This window comes from Oncorhynchus mykiss, chromosome 4 (genome assembly GCF_013265735.2).
Source record: "Oncorhynchus mykiss isolate Arlee chromosome 4, USDA_OmykA_1.1, whole genome shotgun sequence".
NCBI classification, from domain to species: domain Eukaryota; kingdom Metazoa; phylum Chordata; class Actinopteri; order Salmoniformes; family Salmonidae; genus Oncorhynchus; species Oncorhynchus mykiss.
The window spans coordinates 8738147-8755192 of record NC_048568.1 but is presented as its reverse complement, the minus strand read 5'-3'; the positions used below and the strand labels follow the sequence as shown (position 1 = coordinate 8755192).

The 17046-nt window shown below is 42.9% G+C and overlaps 1 protein-coding gene across 1 annotated transcript in view; it reads right to left on the bottom strand.

Annotated features, from left to right (window-relative positions):
• Positions 1 to 16782, bottom strand: part of LOC110522033 (potassium channel subfamily K member 3) — a 64045-nt gene extending 47263 nt beyond the window's left edge. The window contains exon 1 of the mRNA XM_021600096.2: positions 16299 to 16782. Coding sequence (XP_021455771.1) covers positions 16299 to 16581 — 283 coding nt within the window. The 5' untranslated portion in view covers positions 16582 to 16782. The remainder of the gene's footprint in view (positions 1 to 16298) is intronic.
• Positions 16783 to 17046: the final 264 nt, after the last annotated feature.

Below are 17046 nucleotides of genomic sequence, written 5' to 3'. Positions count from 1 at the left end.
CATTATTTTAGTTTTGTCAGTATTGAAGATAAGCTTCAATTGACATAAGGTATGTTAAGCAGTAGAAAAAGCAGTTTGCAAGTTCTGGAAAGTTTTTGTAAGAGACGAGGCACAACAGTAAATAACAGTATCATCAGCATAAAAATTAAGTTGTGCATTTTGGACATTTTTGTCTAAATAATTTATATAAATAGTGAATAAGAGAGGACCAAGTACAGAGCCTTGGGGCACACCATTACAGACAGACAATTTAACAGACATAAGCCCATCAAATTGAGTGCACTGAGTTCTATCAGACAGATAGTTAGCAAACCATGCAACTGCATGCTCTGAAAGACCTACACTCGACAATCTCTGCATGATCAACTGTATCAAAAGCCTTAGAGAGATCAATAAAAAGTGAGACACAGTGCTGTTTTTTGTCAAGGGCTTCAGTGATATCATTTAAAATCTTCATGGCTGGGCCTCCCGGGTGGCGCAGTGGTTAAGGGCGCTGTACTGCAGCGCCAGCTGTGCCATCAGAGTCCCTGGGTTCGCGCCCAGGCTCTGTCGTAACCGGCCGCGACCGGGAGGTCCGTGGGGCGACGCACATATGGCCTAGCGTCGCCCGGGTTAGGGAGGGCTTGGTCGGTAGGGGTGTCCTTGTCTCATCACGCACCAGCGACTCATGTGGCGGGCTGGGCGCAGTGTACGCTAACCAAGGTGGCCAGGTGCACGGTGTTTCCTCCGGCGCATTGGTGCGGCTGGCTTCCGGGTTGGATGTGCGCTGTGTTAAGAAGCAGTGCGGCTTGGTTGGGTTGGGTTGTGTATGACTGACGCATGACTTTCAACCTTCCGAGCCCGTACGGGAGTTGTAGCGATGAGACAAGATAGTAGCTACTACAACAATTGGATACCACGAAATTGGGGAGAAAAAGGGGTAAAATTCTAAAAAATAAAAAAAATAATAATAATAATTCTTCATGGCTGCTGTAATTGTGCTATGCTTCTTCCTGAAGCCCGATTGGAACATTGATAAAATAGAGTAGGTAAATAGTAGGTAAATAAAACCTCTTTTAGCTGTTCACTCACAAGGGTTTCAAGTATTTTCACCAGGGGCTGCTCAACAGCTTTGAGATTAGCCTATAATTATTTCAAATAGTTGAATCTCCCCCTTTTGAAAGTGGTAAGATAAATGCTGATTTCCAGATTTTCTGAATTTCATTACATTCCAGGGTCAGATTGAACAGATATGTAAGTGGTTCAGCTATGAAATCAGCTGCCAGATTTAAAAAGCAGGGATCCAAAAGATCAGGACCTGCAGGCTTTCTCTGATCTAAGGATTTCAGGGCTTTATGTACCACCTGCACTGAGAATGGCAAAAAGCAAAAAGTTTGACCAGCTCTCACTGGTTCATCCACACAGGCTTGTACAGAGACAGAGGACACTGAATCAAACAGCCTACCAGATGATACAAAGTGCTCATTGAAACAATTCAGCATTGCAGTTTTGTCATATACAGCAACAGAGTCCTTCAAAACACATGACGGTAATTCATTAATAGCCTTCCAAAACTATTAAGGGACAGCGAGGGACAGCGTGTATGTCTGAGTCTGAATGTGAGTACTTGCCATTGTGAGTAGATTGGGTGTTGAGGTCGATTGAGAGAACGGGTTGGGGATTGTTGAGCTGCCACTGACAGCCCGCCTGGCTGTCAGTGGCAGCTCAACAAGAGCAAAAAGGAGCAGCTTCGACAAGACACTCCGCGGATGAAGAAGGAACTCAGGTCAGCCAGAGACAGGGTTACTTTGGTTAACTTCAAGTAACGAAGTGCCGAGTTGAGAGAGACCCGTGATCGTTACACCAGCAAAAACAAAATAGTTTGCACTACACAACAAGGAAGTTACTCAAGCATAAATAAATAGGTTATTAGTAGGAATGTGGTTTAGGAACTTGGTTTCCATCACATGGAAACTGGTGGACTGAACTGGTGGGGTCGAAAACGACAATATTAAGTTGATTTGCCGGACGCTGCAGATGGTGCATTGTATTTACTTATCCCTTGGATTGAACCTGAATTTGTGAATGTCTCATAGAGGGATTTGGATCCTATTTTGTATAGTTTAAAGCTGACCAGATCCCACTAGCTTATCTTCCTATGAATGAACACAATAATGTTTTGTTTTGGCAAGGTTAACCATCAGTCATTTTCCATTAAAACAACAGGACAAAAGGACACAACAGAAAAAAATTCTGCAAACATTTCAGGAGCACAGCCACATCTCCAATATCCTCAGTTTCACAGCACCACACAGAAGCTTTCGCAGCCAAAAATACTCTGCATCGTTTCATTATTTTCTCTCTCTGCTTTCCTGACGAAAATCCTGAAAAGCCATTAAATATTTTGACAAATCCGGTGTCAAATTGACAAGGATTTATTTCCTTTAATCTGCCATGCCAAGGCTATACCCGGCTTATTGCTGGTACAGTAGTAGGAGTGGCTACTGCCTGGCTCTGACTGGTTGTTCTATAGTGCCACTGACACTCAGGGCTCCAGTTCTCCTTGTCACTTTGAATCTATGTTTTTATGTTTCCTTTATGTAAGGGCTTGAGGAAGCAAGGGCTAGGAGGCCACTATTCTCTCTTAATAATACCACTGCTAATATAACGCTCACTCATCATGCCTCCGCAAGTACTCATGGCTATCATTTTATTTTCTGAAATTAGGATAAGTGCCTTGTCATCTTTTGGAGGTATTGTTTTGATTCAGAGTGAAAGAAGAGGGTACTGCTAATGGGGGTGAGGTGGTGGCATCCAAATAGAATAGTTCAAAGAATGTTTGAATATGAATATTTTAAAGGGATAGATAGATAGATAGTTTGGCAAAATTACATATTTCGGTATTTCTTTCTTTACCTTGAAAGCAGTCTATGGACAAGAAGTGACTGCAATCCACACATTGTTTTGCTAAACACGCCACTACTATTAGCATTTTCAGGCCTTTAACCCTTTATACTCATGGGAATTGGCATGTATGGGTATGGCTCAATTGAAATGTTTCTTACAAAATAAATATGAAAAGCATGTGCATTAGCAATTGAAAGGGAACAGTTTGGGGATTATTGGGAAATTATTAGACCAAAGGTCAGGACACAACAGTTCACCTAATAGTCTGGATACATTTCAGCAACATGATACAAATATTTCTAGAAAATCTGGGGTAAGTGCAACATAAAACAAAATAATTACAAGAGTTTGAGTAAAATAACTAATGGGTCCTCCAAGTGGCCACACACCTCTCGGACATGGGCACAGTTCCTAAGTAATTTCAATGCACTTTTATGACTCAAAGAAGAGTCTTCAACTATAAGGTACTTTTATGAGCTCTCCTAGCAATGACACTTATAGTTGTTTTGTTTGGAACACAACCCTGCATCCCCACCATAACACAATTACTGTTGTTTACACAATCCCCCAAAAACGGTCCATTATAAATCGCAATCAGGCTCAGATAGGCATCATTTGACCGCTTGACTATTGCCAACATAATTAGCTAAGTATAATAAATAAATATGGTATTACAGTGTTAGGCTTTCACAATGCAATTCAGGGAAACAGATCATTATTTTGGTGCGCATGGAAAGGTGACATGAGTGCATTCAGGTGCGTGTTTCTACTGCAAATTTTCTTCACAATAGACAAACCGGGGATCATTCTATTCAGAATAACACATGGTAACTTTACATCAAACATAGTGATCATAAATGTTGACACTGTATATGACATGAGTGGAAATGTGAAGCGCACATTTGGACTCCTGGGTGTTCTCCTCAACGTCTCATCTTTCAAAATACATAGTCCTCTTAATAAGGGTGTTTCCCTCAATCAGACAACAAAAAATGTGCTAAAGTTGCCTAATTAGCAAGAGGGATAGGGGCAACTGCTTGTTGCGCGAGGTGCTCAAGTTCAGAACAGCTGTCAGTCAAAAAATCTGTTGATAAGGAAATGCTTGCTAAGGTTACGGTTAGTACGGAAGCCCAAAAGCCCAGGGCAAAGAAAATTATAAAAGTTGACTCTTGGAATTCTCATCCAAATTACTTAGTATCTTGTGTCTTGTTTGAACAACTTAGTATTTTTCCCTATGTCGTTCAAATGACTTAATTGTTCTTTTGTCTACTTAGGCCTCATTTATTATGCAGCGCCAGCTGTGTTTGTCAGACCGTTGCTGCAGCCATTCATTAACTGATTACATCCATTGAAATGATAAATTCTCCTTCCAGACTCACATTAAGCATCTCCAATCCAAAATGAAATCTAGAATTGGCTTCCCTATTTCGCAACAAAGCATCCTTCACTCATGCTGCAAAACATACCCTCGTAAAAGTGACCCTCCTACCGATCCTCGACTTCAGCGATGTAATTTACAAAATAGCCTCCAACACTCTACTCAACAAATTGGATGCAGTCTATCACAGTGCCATCCATTTTGTCACCAAAGCCCCATGCACTACCCACCACTGTGACCTGTACGCTCTCGTTGGCTGGCCCTCGCTTCATACTCGTCGCCAAACCCACTAGCTCCAGGTCATCAACATGTCTTTGCTAGGTAAAGCCTGCCTTATCTCAGCTCACTGGTCACCATAGCAGCACCCACCCGTAGCACGCGCTCCAGCAGGTATATCTCACTGGTCACCAACAAAGCCAATTCCTAATTTGGTCGCTTTTCCTTCCAGTTCTCTGCTGCCTATGACTGGAACAAACTGCAAAAATCACTGAAGCTGGAGACTCTCCCTAGCATTAAGCACCAGCTGTCAGAGCAACTCACAGATCACTGCACCTGTACATAGCCCATCTGTAAATAGCCCATCCAACTACCTCCTCCCCTTACTGAATTTATTTATTTACCTTGCTCCTTTGCACCCCAGTATCTCTACTTGCACATTCATCTTCTGCACATTAATTACTCCAGTGTTTAATTGGTATATTGTAATTACTTCCCAACCATGGCCTATTTATTGCCTTACCTCCCTTATCTTACCTCATTTGCACACACTGTATATAGACTTTTTCTACTGTATTATTGACTGTATGTTTATTTATTCCATGTGTACAGTGCCTTGCGAAAGTATTCGGCCTCCTTGAACTTTGCGACCTTTTGCCACATTTCAGGCTTCAAACATAAAGATATAAAACTGTATTTTTTTGTGAAGAATCAACAACAAGTGGGACACAATCATGAAGTGGAACGACATTTATTGGATATTTCAAACTTTTTTAACAAATCAAAAACTGAAAAATTGGGCGTGCAAAATTATTCAGCCCCTTTACTTTCAGTGCAGCAAACTCTCTCCAGAAGTTCAGTGAGGATCTCTGAATGATCCAATGTTGACCTAAATGACTAATGATGATAAATACAATCCACCTGTGTGTAATCAAGTCTCCGTATAAATGCACCTGCACTGTGATAGTCTCAGAGGTCCGTTAAAAGCGCAGAGAGCATCATGAAGAACAAGGAACACACCAGGCAGGTCCGAGATACTGTTGTGAAGAAGTTTAAAGCCGGATTTGGATACAAAAAGATTTCCCAAGCTTTAAACATCCCAAGGAGCACTGTGCAAGCGATAATATTGAAATGGAAGGAGTATCAGACCACTGCAAATCTACCAAGACCTGGCCGTCCCTCTAAACTTTCAGCTCATACAAGGAGAAGACTGATCAGAGATGCAGCCAAGAGGCCCATGATCACTCTGGATGAACTGCAGAGATCTACAGCTGAGGTGGGAGACTCTGTCCATAGGACAACAATCAGTCGTATATTGCACAAATCTGGCCTTTATGGAAGAGTGGCAAGAAGAAAGCCATTTCTTAAAGATATCCATAAAAAGTGTTGGTTAAAGTTTGCCACAAGCCACCTGGGAGACACACCAAACATGTGGAAGAAGGTGCTCTGGTCAGATGAAACCAAAATTGAACTTTTTGGCAACAATGAAAAACGTTATGTTTGGCGTAAAAGCAACACAGCTGAACACACCATCCCCACTGTCAAACATGGTGGTGGCAGCATCATGGTTTGGGCCTGCTTTTCCTCAGCAGGGACAGGGAGATGGTTAAAATTGATGGGAAGATGGATGGAGCCAAATACAGGACCATTCTGGAAGAAAACCTGATGGAGTCTGCAAAAGACCTGAGACTGGGATGGAGATTTGTCTTCCAACAAGACAATGATCCAAAACTTAAAGCAAAATCTACAATGGAATGGTTCAAAAATAAACATATCCAGGTGTTAGAATGGCCAAGTCAAAGTCCAGACCTGAATCCAATCGAGAATCTGTGGAAAGAACTGAAAACTGCTGTTCACAAATGCACTCCATCCAACCTCACTGAGCTCGAGCTGTTTTGCAAGGAGGAATGGGAAAAAAATGTCAGTCTCTCGATGTGCAAAACTGATAGAGACATACCCCAAGCGACTTACAGCTGTAATCGCAGCAAAAGGTGGCGCTACAAAGTATTAACTTAAGGGGGCTGAATAATTTTGCACGGCCAATTTTTCAGTTTTTGATTTGTTAAAAAAGTTTGAAATATCCAATAAATGTCGTTCCACTTCATGATTGTGTCCCACTTGTTGTTGATTCTTCACAAAAAAATACAGTTTTATATCTTTATGTTTGCAGCCTGAAATGTGGCAAAAGGTCGCAAAGTTCAAGGGTGCCGAATACTTTCGCAAGGCACTGTAACTGTGTTGTTGTATGTGTCGAACTGCTGTGCTTTATGGCCAGGTCGCAGTTGTAAATGAGAACTTGTTCTCAACTAGCCTAACTGGTTAAATAAAGGTGAAATAAATAAAAATGATTACTCATTAACAGTTCTTTGATAGGGCTACTTTGAATGCCCGAACATGTAAGTGGGCCAACAAGATCTCATGGTTTTACGAATTTGACTTCAGATTCATTGGTCAGCGAGGTGACCAAGAACCCGATGGTCACTCTGAAAGAGCTCCAGTTCCTCTGTGGAGATGGGAGAACCTTCCATCTCTACAGCACTCCATCAATCAGGCCTTTATGGTAGAGTGTCCGGACAAAAGCCACTCCAAAGTAAAAGGCACATGACAGCCTGCTTGGAGTTTTCCAAAAGGCACCTAAAGGAGAAACAAGATTCTCTGGTCTGATGAAACCAAGATTGAACTCTTTGGCCTGAATGCAAAGCATCATGTCAGGAGGAAACCTGGCACCATCCCTACGGTGAAGCATGGTGGTGACTGCATCATGCTGTGGGGATTTTCTCAGCGGCAGGGGCTGAAAGACTAGTCAGGATCGAGGGAAAAATGAACAGCGCAAAGTACAGAGAGCTTCTTGATGTAAACCTGCTCCAGAGTGCTCAGGACCTCAGACTGGTGTGAAGGTTCACCTTCCAACAGGACAACAACCCTAAGCACACAGCCAAGACAATGCATGAGTGGCTTCGGGACAAGTCTCTGAATGTCCTTGAGTGGCCCAGTCAGAGCCCAGATTTGAATCCAATCGAATATCTCTGGAGAGACCTGAACATGGCTGTGCAGCGACGCTCCCCATCCAACCTGACAGATCTTGAGAGGATCTGCAGAGAAGAATGGGACAAACTCCCCAAATACAGGTGTGCCAAAGTTGTAGAGTAATACCCAAGAAGAGTCGAGGTTGCATTCTCTGCCAAATGAGCTTCGCAACAAAGTAGTGAGTAAAGTGTCATTTCACTTTTTATTTTAAAACAGTTTATGCTTTGTTATTTAAGGGTATTTTGTATAGATTGATTTTTGTATTGTTTTTTTATTTCACCACTTGGTGAAGGTAGGTAACAACACCTCCGCCACACTGATCCTCAACCCCACAGAGAGCATGCTCAGCCCCCTCCTGTTCTCCCTGTTCACCAATGACTGTATGGCCATGAACGTCTCAATCATCAAGTTGGCTGACAACACAACAGTGGTAGGCCTGATGACCAACCATGACGAGACAGCCTACAGGGAGGAGGTGAGACCCCTGGGGGAGTGGTAATAGAAAAATAACCTCTCCCTCAATGTCAACAAAACAAAGTTGCTGGTTGTGGACTACATCGACATTGTCTCGCTCTGACCTTAGAGATCCTTTTATTTCTCTATTTGGTTAGGTCAGGGTGTGATTAGGGTGGGCATTCATTTCTATGTTGGCCTGGTATGGTTCCCAATCAGAGGGAGCTGTCTATCGTTGTCTCTGATTGGGAATCATATTTAGGCAGCCTTTCCCCACCTGTTGTTTGTGGGATCTTGTTTTTGTGTAGTGCCTGTCAGCACTCCATTACTTCACGTTTCGTTTGTTTCTGTATTGTTTTGGTGAGTTTCAATAATTAAACATGCGGAACTCTACGCACGCTGCGCCTTGGTCCATTTATTCAACAAACGATTGTGACAGACAGGGCTGCAATGGAGAGGGTTAAAAGCTTAAAGTTCCTCGGCGTGCACATCAATGACAACATGAATTGGTCCCTTCACACAGACAGCATGGTGAAGAAGGCATAACAGCACTTCCTCAACCTCAGGAGGCTGAAGAAGGTTGGCTTGGCCCCTAATACACTCAAACTTCTACAGATGCAACATTGAATTATCCTGTCAGGCTGTATCACTGCCTGGTATGGACATTGTCCCATCTGCAACTGCAAGGCTTTCCAGAGGGTGGTGCGGTCAGCCCAAACCATCACAGGGGGCACACGGTCTACCCTCCTAGACATCAACAGCACCCGGTGTCACAGGAAGGCCAAAAATATCCTCACGGAACTCAGCCACCAGAGCCACGGCCTGTTCACACCGTTACCATCTGTAAGGCGGAGACAGTACAGTTGCATCAAAGCTGGGAATGAGAAACTGAGAAACAAAATCAAATCAAACCTAATTTTATTTGTAACATGTGCCGAATAACCTTACAGCGAAATGCTTACTTATAAGCCCTTAACCAACAATGCAGTTCAAGAAAGAGTTAATAAAATATTTACTAAATAAACTAAAGTAAATTGTTTTAAATAAAAAGTAACTCAATAAAAATATCAATAACGAGGCTATATACAGGGAGTACCGGTATCGAGTCAATGTGCGGGGGTACAGGTTAGTCGAGGTAATTTGTACATGTAGGTAGGGGTAAAGTGACTATGCATAGATAATAAACAGCGAGTAGCAGCTGTGTAAAAACAAAAGGGGAGGGGGGGTAAATGTAAATAGTCCAGTTGGCCATTTTATTAATTGTTCAGCAGTCTTATGGCTTGGGGGTAGATTAAGGATCCTTTTGGACCTGGACTTGAGCCATGATCAGCCTTTGAAAGCAATTCATGGCTACCGACGTGAGTAATACAGGGCGATAGTCATTTAGGCAGATTACATTCGCTTTCTTGGGCACACGGACTAGGCTGTTCTCCTTGAAACATGTAGGTATTATAGACTCTGTCAGGGAGAGCTTGAAAATGTCAGTTGGTCCACGCATGCTCTGAGTACATGTCCTGGTAAACCGTCTGGCCCCGCGGCCTTGTGAATGTTAACCTGTTGAAAAGTCTTGCTCACATCGGCTACCGAGAGCGTGATCACACAGTCGTCCAGAACAGCTGGTGCTCTTATGCATGCTTCACGGTTGCTTGCCTCGAAGCAAGCATAAAAGGCATTTAGCACGTCTGGTAGGCTCGCGTCACTGGGCAGCTCGTGGCTGGGTTTCCCTTTGAAGTCCATAATAGTTTGCTAACCCTGCCACATCCAGCGAGAGTCAGAGCCTGCATAGTAGGACTCAATCTTAGTCCTGTATTGATGCTTTGCCAGTTTAATGGTTCGTCTGATGGCATAGCTTGATTTCTTAGAAGATTCAAATTAGTGTCCAGCTCTTTGAAAGCGGCAGTTCTAGCCTTTAGCTCAGTGCAGATGTTGCCTGTAATCCATGGCTTCTGGTTGGGATATGTACTTGATGAAGCCAGAGTAGGTATACTCCTCAATGCCATTGGATGAATCCCGGAACATATTCCAGTCTGTGCTAGCAAAACAGCGTCCACGTCATCCTACCACTTCCGTATTGAGCGAGTCACTGGTACTTCCTGCTTTAGTTTTTGCTTGTAAGCAGGAATCAGGAGGTTAGAAATATGGTCAGATTTACCAAATGGAGGGAGAGCTTTGTATGCGTCGCTGTGTGTGGAGTGTTCTTGAGTTTTTTTCCCTCTGGTTGCACATATGATATGCTTGTAGAAATGAAGTAAAACGGATTTAAGTTTACCTGCATTAAATTCCACTAGGAGCGCCACCTCTGGATGAGCATTTCCTTTTTTGCATATGGCCTTATACAGCTCATTGAGTGCGGTCTTAGTGCCAGCATCGGTTTGTGGTGGTAAATAGACGGCTCCGAAAAATATAGATGAAAACTCTCTTGGAAGATAGTGTGGTCTACAACTTATCATGAAGTGCTCTACCTCAGGCGAGCAATACCTAGACACCCCGACACCTCGTCTTACCAGACGTAGCTGTTCTGTCCTGCCGATGCAAGGAAAACCCAGCCAACTGTATATTATCTGTGTCGCCGTTCAGCCACGACTCGGTGTAACATAAGATATTACAGTTTTTAATGTCCCGTTAGTAGGAGAGTCTCGAACAGAGATCATCCCGTTTTTGTCAAGTGATTACACGTTGCCCAATAGAAAGGATGGTCGTTTTTTAAAGTGTCATATTCTTCCTGAGGGTGTATATGAACAGATTTGAACAGTATTCCATGTTGTTAAAATGCAGTCGGTCCCACTTTAAATGCAATAATGTTTCATACACAAGTTATTTTCAAAGAGATGTCTAACAGCAAGCGCGCTACAATACATAACACTGTTCCACTCACCAGATTATGATCATTTGAAACTTAAGTTCTTGTTGAAAGTTATGCTTAAAAGGGAGAAGGTAACAAATTAGCAATAACATCCCCTATGATAACACCAGCTGCAGCCGCTGCAAACTAGCTGACAGAAAAAGTTAACTAACTAGACCATAGAAAAACTACTGCTCGCTATTGCACATTGACCTGTCGGCCTTCAAGAAGGTAGAAGTTAACATACTTTTTGTAAAAACAGGCCAACCCATTAAGTCAAAATGTGATTAGTTGATTCCACTGTCACTCCAAATTTTTGCCCAAATACGGTTGAATGGTGGATGCCTTTACCTAGCGTCTGATGGCCTAGCCAATGGCTGACTTGGCTAGATTTATCTCTCCAGAGACAAAAGAAAAATCCTGATTGGATCTTTATTTCTCTTCAGAGTTAACCCTTTCTAACAAAAATTGAAGAGATGAAATCAGAACATGATTGAAAATAATAATGTCATTATTGTTATTATTATATTATTATGATAATTATTTTATAAATCCTTTGCCCTTTTCTGAAGGTGTCACGACTTCCGCCAAAGTCTACTCCTCTCCTTGTTCAGGTGGCGTTCGGCGATCGAAGTCACCGGCTTTCTAGCCATCGCCGCTCATGACGTCATGTCCGAGGCTGGGTATGTTACAGTTTACAGCTTCCCTCTGATTATCTTATTAACGCCTCGTTCCATGTGTCTCTCCTCAGGCCGGTGATGGCTGGTCCGCTCCAGGAATCTGAGGTGCGGGAGGTCCCTCCACCACCTTTGGACTTCGAGGGGGCCCTGGCGTACATCGTTCATTCCATCCTGGATTTGAGGCATCGGGTGGGGAACCTTCAGTACCTGATGGAGTGGGAGGGGTACGGGCCGGAGGAGAGGTGCTGGGTTCCGGTTGCAGATGTTTTGGATCCTGAACTGCTGTGGGAGTTTCACAGTTGCCGGCCGGATCGCCCTGCGCTTCATCCTCCGTGTCGTCCTCGAGGCCGGTGTTGGCGCACCGCTGGAGCCACGCGTCAAAGGGGGGTACTGTCACGAATTCCGCCGAAGTCGGCTCCTCTCCTTGTTCGGGCGGCGTTCGGCGATCAACATCACCAGCTTTCTAGCCATCGCCACTCCATTTTTCATATATCCATTTGTCTTGTCTTGTGTCCATACACTATTTTGAATGTCTAAAGAATCCATATTTTCTGAAATATGAACACAGAAATACTGGACATTTTGAACTCTTATTATGTTGGTGATTTCAACACCATTATCTCAGAAACCCTAGACCCTCTCCAATTTGCTTACCGCCCCAACAAATCCACAGATGATGCAATCTCTATGGCACTCAACACTGCCTTTTCCCACCTGGACAAAAGGAACACCTACACTACCTGTCAAAAGCTTGAGAACACTGTCACGCCCTGGGCTTAGTTATCTTTGTTTTCTTTCTTATTTTGGTTAGGTCAGGGTGTGACATGGGGGATTTATGTGTTTTGTCGTGTCTAGGGGTTTGTATGTTTATGGGGCTGTTTCCTGTCTAGGTAAATTGTATGTCTATGGTTGCCTAGATTGGTTCCCAATTAGAGGCAGCTGTCTACCTTTGTCTCTGATTGGGAACCATATTTAGGTAGCCATATTCTTTGGGTATTTTGTGGGTGATTGTTTCCTGTGTCAGTGTTTGTGCCACACGGGACTGTTTCGTTGCCAGTTCACTTTATTATTTTGTATCTGTGTTCATGTTTAGTTTTTCTTATTAAAAACGATGGACACCTACCACGCTGCGTATTGGTCAGATCCTTGTTTCACCTCTTCAGAGGAAGAGGAGGAAATCTGCCGTGACAAACACCTACTCATTCAAGGGTTTTTTCTTTATTTGTACTATTTTCTAGATTGTAGAATAATAGTGAAGACATCAAAACTATGAAATAAAACATTTGGAATCATATAGTAACCAAAAAAAAATTAAACACATCTAAATATATTTGAGATTTGAGATTCTTCAAATAGCCATCCTTTTCCTTGATGACAGCTTTGCACACTCTTGGCAAAAATAAAGAAAAACCCCTGAATGAGTAGGTGTTCTATAGGTGTTCTATATCTGTAGTGTATGTGAGAATGCTATTCATTGACTACAGCTCAGCATTCAACAACATACTGCCATCAAAGCTCATCACTAAGCTAAGGACCCTGGGACTGAAGACCTCCCTCTGCAACTGGATCCGGGACTTCCTGCCGGGCTGCCCCCAGTTGGTAAGGGTAGGCAACAACACATCCGCCACGCAGATCCTCAACACGGGGGCTCCTCAGGGGTGCGTGCTCAGTCCCCTCATGTACTCCCTGTTCACACATGACTGCAAGGCCAGGCACGGTGTCCACATCACCAACAAACTATCATGGTCCAAAAACACCAAGACAGTCGTGAAGAGGGCACAACTTTTCCCCCTCAGGAAACTAAAAAGATTTGGCATGGGTCCTCAGATCCCCAAAAAGTTCTACATTTGCACCATCGAGAGCATTCTGACCGGTTGCATCACTGCCTGGTATGGCAACTGCTTGGCCTCTGACCGCAAGGCACTACAGAGGGTATTGTGTACGGCCCAGTACATCACTGGGGCCAAGCTTCCTGCCATCCAGAACCTCTATACCAGGCGCTGTCAGAGGAAGGCCCTAAAAATTGTCAAAGACTCCAGACACCCTAGTCATAGACTGTTCTCTCTGCTACCGCATGGCAAGTGGTACCGGAGCGCCAAGTCTGGGTCCAGAAGTATTCTTAACAGCTTCTACTCCCAAGCCATAAGACTCCTGAACAGCTGATCAAAGGGCTACCCAGACCCCTCTTTTACACTTCTGCTACTCTCTATTTATTATCTATGTATAGTCACTGTAACTCTACATACATGTACATATTACGGCAGGGTAGCCTAGTGGTTAGAGCGTTGGACTAGTAACCGGAAGGTTGCGAGTTCAAACCCCCGAGCTGACAAAATCTGTCGTTCTGCCCCTGAACAGGCAGTTAACCCACTGTTCCCAGGCCGTCATTGAAAATAAGAATTTGTTCTTAACTGACTTGCCTGGTTAAATAAAGGTAAAATAAAAATGTTTTAAAAAAATTACCTCGACTAACTGGTGCACCCACACATTGACTCTGTACAGGTCCCCCCTGTATATAGCCTCACTATTGTTATTTTACTGCTGCTGTTTTATTATTTGTTACTTTTATTTTCTATTTTTTACTTAAACTTCTTAAAGCATTGTTGGTTAAGGGCTTGTAAAGTAAGCATTTCACTGAAAGGGACCTGTTGACAAATACTATTTGATTTGACAAAATTACAATCACGGTCTTGAATTGAACTCACATTTTACTGATCTCGGTCTTGACTCGGTCTCGTTTTGAGAAATGGTCAGTGTTTTCGGGTTATGCAGTATGTTTCTCAAGAGATGTAGCTGTGTGTCTGCCAGAGATGTGACTTCACTGTTATGCACTATCATGGGGTTATGACTTGGTGTAATTGCGTTTCTACAGTATCGTGTGTGTGTGTGTGTGTGTGTGTGTGTGTGTGTGTGTGTGTGTGTGTGTGTGTGTGTGTGTGTGTGTGTGTGTGTGTTTGTAGAGTATACAATATACTGTAAGAGTAGGTGTGTGGATGAGAGGCCAGTTGAACAGTGCAAACTCTGGTGTTGCCATCAATAATTAATGGTGAATTGAAAAGCCAAACACTGTGTCACTGCCAGCCAGTGGGCTCACAATTACAGCATGCGGTTTCAGCTTCTTGGATCGGGTTTGCATGCAATTAGTCCTCTACATGTGATAGGGTTATCACCACCTTGGGTCACCAGGCACAACTGCCCCAAGTCACCCAATACAGAGCCGAGCCAGAGGTGGGGACCAGAGATGAGGCTGGGGATGAGGGTGATGGTATGGAGGAAGGTGCATTGTAGTTACTTAATATAAAAGGTGATAGTGGGAAATGTGGTTAAGGGATTTAGGTGAGTGTACTTCCTCCATCATGTAGGCTACATTTCTCTTTTGGCAGTAGAAACAACTTTCAAACCTAAATATTATGTTGAGATGAATTTTTAACATGTAGAATTTTATCTGGTGAGACTTTTAAAGACCACGCTTTGGTTAGGCTCAACATTTGCACCTGATACTTCTGAATAGCCATTATTCCAACGCCTCTTGCAAAGATTATGATTGCAACCTGTTAAAGATAATAGTTATTCTACGGTTGTGATGGATTGCTTTGTAAGACATATTCCATACCAGAAGTCCAGTCAAAAAAGAAGCAGGGTCCTAACAAGATTAAACACCATATTTGCAATGGTATCTCACTATAAAACAGATAAAAGTTGACCTTAATCATTTCAAAACCTACTGCAAACTCTCATAGCAGGGCCGGCCCTAGACATAAGCGATCGCTTGGGGCCCCGTGGCTGCTAGAGTGCTCCCAACAAAAACACACACACATATATATATATATATATATATATATATATATATATATATACATTTAAAAATAAATAAAAAATAGTGTCTCAACTTTAGAGTTGTTTAGAGTTGAGTAGTTGAATACACAAGATGCAATTTATAAATTTGGTTGTGCATCAGCAGTTGTTCTCTTATTATGTCAGTCACTGACAGTCACTCAATTAGCTCATCTCCACCAGCTATAATGGTCGAGTTGGTGACCAGGCATGCAGGGAACATGCCAAAGTGCCCTGACCTCCAGGGGCCTCACATTGATTTTGTTAGTCACACTAACTCAGATATCATATTAGTATTGCATAAGTCATGGCAAAATGTGTAGAACTGCAGGAAATGCGTTTGAAAACTGCAAAAATGTTTCTCCACCCTATGGCAATAATGTGGAGAATTGCATAATGAGTACAATTGCATGAAATTAGTTATAAAATTGCTAAATCTTCGCTTCACCTCACTGGAAATTCTGTAAAATTGTAACAAACTTGCTTTAAAAATGCAACATTTTCTCTACACCCCATGGCAAAATGTGCAGAATTGCAGGAAATAAAGTCTAAAACAAAAAACCAAAAAAATATCTGCTGCAAAAGAGGGCCACTAAAATGTTTTGCCCACCGAGAATTTTCTTTGCTTAGGGTCCACAAAAGGCTATGGCCAGCCCTGTTCCATACCAATGCAACTATTTAGAAATATTCTGTAAACTCATTTTAAATGTGTCTGTTTGCTTTAGTAAAGCCTATGCTAATAATAATAATAACCCGATAGACTGAACCAAATGGGATTGTTTGTCAAATAAAAAAAAAGCATGAAACGTGATGGACTAAATGTAATCTTCAGCAAGGTCATAAAGGCTAGTTTGAATAAATCCCTTCTCGAACTTGCAAGGCCATGGCACATAGCCTACGCATTATCTAGGCTATTTTGGTGTTTACTTTGATTAATGCAACACGTTCAAATGCGAAACGTCACTGGTATAACAAATCTTACCTATGGTCGTGATCACCGTGATTGCAAAGTAAAAAGATCCAGCGAATTTCCACTGTACCCCGGCTTTGTGAGGCTTCAGCTGCAACACCACCCTCTCCAGCTCATCGAAGTTGAATTGAGAGAGATTGTAGGTGTTCATAAGCTCTTGTTTTCGGTCGTACACTTTCTTTTTCTGGGTCTTCTCCTTCTTAGATTCCAAGGCATCGAAGACAGCCGCACCGACTAACAGGTAGGTGAACGTGCAAATGATGAGCGACAGGGTCCTCACGTTTTGTCTCTTCATGGTCAGGGTGAGTAGACGGGCTCCAGAAGTTTGAACGCGGATCTTGAGGATGGGGAGCTCGGCTGGTTCATGGCTAGGCTGTCTCTATAGACAGTGACAGTGGCGCTATGAAAGCTCTCTGATTACCTTATTTGCCGAAGCGCCCATTTACTCGCGGAGCTGTTCGTTTCAGCACCACCCACTCCTATTGCGAACCCCCCTCACACTGCGTGCCGTCTGCGTGTGCGTGCTCAGGGTCTGTGAGTTTGTCTGCAGAGAGCGGGAGGTAGGCAACTGTAGACGGCAAGTTTTTGGTTATATCACCATTTCACAAAATTGTGCTGTTTTTTGACATTGCATTAAAGGAAAAAACCCCATTGCCCACCTCAACTTTATTTCAACACGGAAAGGTGATATTTGGCTGAGACGTGATTAATGAGCGGGGCGCTGGTATCCTTGTGGTTAGAGCATTGGACTAGTAACCTA